Raw genomic sequence first — 6,776 nt, 5'->3', positions numbered from 1 at the left:
TTTCACACATCTTGCATATTACACTAGTTAGTGTGTGTGTGTGTGTGTGTGTGTGTGTGTGTGTGTGTGTGTGTGTGTGTGTGTGTGTGTGTGTGTGTGTGTGTGTGTGTGTGTATAAACAAGATCAATAAGTTACGTCTTAATTTTTTACCATGGGAGCAATGGAGCTGTGCTGTTAAAATGATACAGGAAAACATCAGGTGATATATAATGTGAAAGAGATACATGATGCATGGGATATGAACTCACAAAAGTGTAAATGCCTTTTTTTCACAAATGCTTATCAAACAATTACAATGCTGGGTGATGACATAATGATGGTTAGTCTACTCAATCCAATGACACCAGATAATTCACCAAGATGACCACACAGCTTTTTTTTTTTTTTTTTTTTTTACTAAAGAATAATAAGTTCATGAAGAGTGCAGCAACGCAGCACCTGCAATTGGTTACCATGAGTGGAAATAGGGATGTATGTTTCATACAGGGATTGTCATGTGTAGGCCTGATGGCTTCTCACAGCTTCCCTTATTTCTGTTTTTATAGGTGTGTGGAATGTCTATTTGTGAAACAATCTGTGAAAGTCAGAAATATTGAAAACTAATATATCTAGCAATTTCTAGGTAATAGAAAAATAATGGAAAATAAAAAGTGGAAGGCAATTTAAGAAAAAAAAATTTGAAGTCCTGTTGAAGAAGTCAATGTACAAAATGTACACACATAAAAGACTACAATAATACCTGTAGTTTTAGGATAACCTTAGCCATGAGGCGTGCTGTGTCAGGAGGCACCCTGGGCGCCACTCTCTTGAGACGCTGGCACTCCAAACGATGAATCTTCCATGCTGCTGCCTGACACTCCCTCCCACAGTAGTGCTCCAGGCGGCATCCTGAGCACCGCCGCAGGCCCTTGCCACTTTTCCTGCAGAGATAGGTATGTTGTAGAACAGAAGCAGGCAAATGCATCAAATACAGACAAGATAAAATTACATGAACAGGCAATACTCATATAAAAATGCTGTTGCTCTCACCAACAATCATATATAGCTACCCTTTACACAACACAACCATCATTACTATTACAACATGTGAGGCAATTAGAATCATACTGTACTAATCACTATAGTACTGTATTTCCAAACATCTCTTTATTTGGTATTCAGGTCAGAGGTACAGAATGCATGTTGCAGTAAAGTCAAAATTCCCATTAAGTAACATATCTTTAATTTCTCCATCACACAGCCTTGACTTAAACTCAGAGATTGGGAATATAAAATACTAAGCGTCACTTTAAAGGGACATGGTGCAGTGAACTCACAGCTGAGAGCTGGGCATGTACGGTTCATAGTACCATAGGGCACTTCTAGGACAACGGAGGTACAGGAGGAATGGTCTCCTGAACAATTAGTGTCCAAAATCCTGTCACTAGCCATATTTTTATTTTCAATATCATTCTCATTATCTCCAGTCAAATTAAGCATCAGTCAGCAATATTGAAATAATTCAGATAATGTGATAGCAGAGACATTACACAACATTTTGAAAAGAAAATACAGTGGAATACCTCTTAGAGCTCCTGAGATATGAAAATTTAAATATTCTAAAACTATGAAGGCAATTTTCTTGTTTAAAATAAAAAAAACAGCTTGGTACAGTATGTTTTTTGGTACCTCAGCTGTTATAAAGTTCAGGCTAGCTGCATAATTTGTACTACCATACTCCTGTACTGCTGTTACTTCTACTACACACTTGGCCATACAGAAGTCACAGTAGAGAGACTTGAGGGAGCCGCTGACCAAATACACGAAAGGCTGTGACGTAAGCAGCACATCCCCACGTTTCACTGGTTTTAGAGTCTCAGCCTGAGTGGGAAGGCAGAGGCAAATCAAGTTAGATAACCTGTGTCATCTCAACTCTCATACATGTCTTCTTATTAGAGCTAGAAGGGGCAAAGATAGCTCATTGGCACCTGAGGGGAATTAACAAGATAAAAAGCAACAAAACTGTCACACTGAAAATAATGGGCAAACCTACAAAGGACACTTTTAAATGCTTAGTTGGAGCAGTGGCAACATATGAGAAGTCAGAGGTTAAACAGACCCATTGTACAGACCAAGTGAAAGAAGAAGCTGGCTTCATGAACAAATCCAAAAGTTATGTTTTGGAGGTTTAGCCTAACCCTTCTCAGGGTTTCAGCTCTCCATAAACCTTATTTTCTATAAGTCCTCAAAACTCCAAAGGGAAAACTTGGGAATGCTGCATTTGTGATGGATATGTCATTGATGACAAGGTAGTGAATATTTGGCTAATCACAAGAAAATAGATACTATGACTATTAACTCACACTAAACTGGTTCATCATGAAAACATCATGCATCAACTACACATATGCACACAGAGGTCTACCAATACCACTTGGCACATGCCTATTTTATACTGAATTAAATACAACTACCTGTGCAAAATTCTTGATCAAATAAACTTATACTTCTTGCTTTTCACTCAAAGACAGGATTGTTATCTGAACACACTAACCTAAAGGAAGGTTTGTTCCCTTAACTCCAGAACTAATCTAACCTTATCTAGATTTCTGCATAGCCCATTTCCTTCTTTGGGCTAGGGGTTCGGAAGTGAATTACTAATGAAATACCACGGTATTTCAGTAGTAATTCACTATCACTCAGTGCCACGGAGTCGAGGTTATCTTCATGGCATGAGTACCTGTACTCTGCACTTTTGGATGTCTTCTAAATGTATTGTTATTTTTAGAGTAGGGAATATTAGTCGTGGTGTAATGAGGAATGGAAATAGGGAATACATGTGTACAGTGGAACCATGCGTGCTTTGGGGTCCAAGGGGTCTCCAAGCACACAGGTTCGAATCCTGTCCACGGTCCGAGTGTAGGTTGGGCTTCCTCACTCGGGGCAACAGTTTCCTAGCGGGTGGGCTTTCAGATAGGAGGTACCCCAAAAAGTATCCCCTTTAGCCCATAAATTCCTGTGAAAAGCCCACATGGTATAAAAAAAAAAATAAATAAATAAATAAAATAAAAAAAGAGTAATGACGTCGTGAAGGGCATAAACACGAGCGCAGGCATGGTTTCAGCCTCTATTGCTAGCTTGGACCCACACGGAGGTGAGTTGGTCTCTCCTGCCCATACGCCTCATGGTATTGATTACATGTGGAACAGTTACACCATGTAGCTAAAATGTATCTGTCCTTACTAATGCAGGTAGACCAGCCAGTCTGTCTTGACTCCCTTGTTTGTGCGTGGTGGTCTGGAGATGCCCAGAGAGAGAGAGAGAGAGAGAGAGAGAGAGAGAGAGAGAGAGAGAGAGAGAGAGAGAGAGAGAGAGAGAGAGAGAGAGAGAATGCCAGGAGGAGGCACCGCGCAGGTTGCCAATTGAGAGCATAAGGTTCCCCTAGCCCCCACGTAGGCCATATGATAGGGTAGTGGTAGAAGTGCTCAAGTGAAGACTGGTACTCATTGTTTACCTGTTTTTTTTTTTGTTGTTGTAAGGGCATTGCCAGCAATAGAGAGAGAAAGTATTTTTGTTACTTTTCATCATTACAGAGCAGCAGATATATCTTTTACACGAATATACAACAAAAGGTGTGAATAAAACAAGAAGTCATGACATCAACAACAGCAGGGTTGTGTTCCTTTTTTTATAAACTTGACTAATATTGTTGGCACTGTCCCCGAGAAACCATCCCGCACGCTCACCGTTTAACTAAACCGTGCAGTGGCAGTGTTCTATTTTCAGCAATTCACAGGGTATTTCTGGGGTGTGAGGAGGGGATGACAGTCACCATTATTATTAATGTTGGATGATATGTGGATTATCATAGCCCCTTCTTCCAAGATAATACATACAAGATAGAATCAAGGGTGCAAAGTATCAAATGATATATGTACTTATATTAACTTTTGGAAACTTGTCAAAGCAATATGGCACTGTCCCCAAGAAACCATCCCGCGCGCTCGCCTCGATTCCTGGCTCCCCCTTCACAGCTCCTCCACCCAGCTGATTTGACTTCACATTAAATGAGAAATATATGACATATGATTTTGTTTTTGCACAGGGGTACCTTGAGACATGTCATGTATTTTAAGGGTTACGCAAGGGTAAAAAGGTTGACCAATAGCGTGGCTTCATATATGTGACGTCAAACCAGCTGGGTGGAGGCTGCAAGTGGGAGCCGGGAATCGAGGCGAGCGCGCGGATGGTTTCTTGGGGACAGTGCCATATTGCTGACAAGTTTCAAAAGTTAATATAAGTACATATATCATTTGATACTTTGCACCCTTGATTCTATCTTGTATGTATTATCTTGGAAGAAGGGCTATGATAATCCACATATCATCCAACATTAATAATGGTGACTGTCATCCCCTCACACCCCAGAAATACCCTGTGAATTGCTGAAAATAGAACACTGCCACTGCACGGTTTAGTTAACCAGTGCCAAAACAAACTGCTGTACGTCAATGTGCAGCATTTAACCATGACATCTGCAGGTAACTGCTGCCAAGAACTTGTCGGAGTAACTAAACAAGTAACACATTATAACAGGTCTCAGTGAATCACATACAATAAAGGATAGTAAAGTTAACTGTCCGAATAATGCAATAATATACGTTTAAACACTACGACAACTGAAGGTGTCTGGTGCCAACAATCAGACCGACTGCGCATTTCCTTCCTAACACTTGTAACACAACACTACATATGTAACACAATTATGTCATACCCTACATGACACTGGAGTTAAGAAATAACAAATCACACAACACGCAAGATAATGCTAACACACCTTAGTACAATAACTGTTATGGCAAGAATCTGGCAAACTACGATTTCCCTTTATAATTCATAACATATTTTAAAAATTCACTAAAACAAAACAACATATAAACCACAGAAAATGCAGGTTAATAATGCTAACTCTCTCCTAAAGGATACAAAATAACTAACAACCATTACCTTCATCTTGCCAAAGGCTTTGCCAGCGATCGTTTCTCTCATGATGTTTCTTTACACCTTTCTCGTCTATTTCAATAGGTAAATCGTGCCTCAATTCACCTCCTTTGCCGCCGTGTTTCCCAGCGTTGCCCTGTAAGTATTCACGCCAGTGTCTAATACAGTAATGTAAATTTTCGTCTCCGCGACGGTGGCGCCAAGGAGCCTCTACCGGCGAGAAGGAAACTTTATTACCCGCACCATTTGAGTTATTTTTTCTTGAATTTTTCATGCCTGCTTGCTTCACTATTTAAAATTTGTTTGAAAATTATGATTCCATACTTTGTTATAGTTTGATACAACTGAGTTAATACTTATCACTGGTAACCCCTTTAAAAAAAACATCTAAAAATAACTGGAATTATATTCAACTGTCTATGCTCTGTCAAGCAATAAACAATATATATATATATATATATATATATATATATATATATATATATATATATATATATATATATATATATATATATATATATATATATATATATATATATATATATATATATATATATATATATATATATATATATATATATATATATATATATATATAACGCCGTCCTCACGTCATCACAGCCTCCACAACCGCGACAGGAACACACTTACCTTAGCGGCAGCCCAGGAAAGCACAAGACGGGACGGCAATAGACACAGGGATACTTCTCGGCGAAGATTCGGGGCTAGCAAGGGGAGCGAGACACAAGTACTCACCAGATTCAGGTAGATTTACTCAGAGGCAGGGTACATGAAACACTTGACACAACTTCTTCAGTTTACTAGAGGCAGTGGTGCCAACCGGGTAGTGTTACAAACGCTATCTTCACTAGTCTGCGTCGCCACAACATTGCCCTCCCCACAAAAATAGTCGTCCCGACTAATCATCAACACTTTCACACATGTAGTCTGTCCACCACTGAGGTATTTTCCTCATTCTGAGGGGGCAAGATACACACAGTTCACTCGCAGCCTCATTCCCTGGGTCCTCACGTGTGCCGACAACACACTGCAACATTGTCTATTCCACCGTCACCCTCCACCTCGCTGTCGCTTCCCACCTCACTTTCTGGCGATGAGGGTGGTCCCTGCTGGCCCCACGTGAAGTGTCCTTCCTCCACAACAACCCACAGGAGGTAGACGTGGACAATGGGTGGCCGCCTACTTGTGCCATCGCCTAGCTTGTAGGTGAAGGGCCTTCCCAGTAGCTCTGCAGCTTCGGAGCGAGGTCTCGTTTCTTGCGGGGATTATACAGCCAAATTCGGTCCCCCACCGCATACTGGGTGTCCCTGGCATGCAATTGGTACCAGCGGGTCATGGCTTGCCGCACAAGGCGAAGATCAATTGCTTGACTCCTGTCGCCGTATGGCCTCCATCCGCTGTTGCAACGCCGCTACAAACTCAGGTGCTGTTTGTGGTAGCTCCTCCCCAGGTGGTCGTCCAGTGGCCAGGTCCGGAGGCAGCCTCATCTTTCGACCAAACATCATGCGGGTGGGAGTGTAACCTGTGGCTTCCTGCTATGTAGACTGGTATGCCATCAGGGTAAACGGCAGCCACAGGTCCCAATCTTGCTGGTCAGAGCTGCAGTACTGGGCCAGTTCTTCCACAAGCGTCCTGTTAAAGTGCTCTACTATGCCATCACTCTGGGGGTGGAGCGGGGTGGTGCGCATCTGGTGGATTGCCAGCAGCTCACAGCACTGCCAGAACACCCTCGACTGGAACTCCTAGCTCTGGTCCGAGTGCAGCTCTCCTGGAA

The 6,776-nt window shown here is 41.6% G+C and overlaps 1 protein-coding gene across 1 annotated transcript; it reads right to left on the bottom strand.

Moving 5' to 3' along the window:
• Positions 1–26: 26 nt before the first annotated feature.
• LOC123500333 (histone-lysine N-methyltransferase SMYD3-like) lies at positions 27–5,184 on the bottom strand. The gene is made up of 3 exons (XM_045249037.1): positions 4,988–5,184; positions 1,749–1,861; positions 27–921 (listed from the first exon to the last, which is right to left on the bottom strand). The coding sequence occupies exons 1-3, from the start codon at positions 5,027–5,029 to the stop codon at positions 729–731; spliced, it is 348 nt and encodes a 115-aa protein (XP_045104972.1). The 5' UTR covers positions 5,030–5,184; the 3' UTR covers positions 27–728.
• Positions 5,185–6,776: the final 1,592 nt, after the last annotated feature.

The sequence above is a fragment of the Portunus trituberculatus genome, unplaced genomic scaffold, assembly GCF_017591435.1.
Source record: "Portunus trituberculatus isolate SZX2019 unplaced genomic scaffold, ASM1759143v1 PGA_scaffold_203__11_contigs__length_482353, whole genome shotgun sequence".
NCBI lineage: Eukaryota > Metazoa > Arthropoda > Malacostraca > Decapoda > Portunidae > Portunus > Portunus trituberculatus.
The sequence above is the reverse complement of the archived record's forward strand: the minus strand, read 5'-3'. Positions and strand labels throughout refer to the sequence as shown.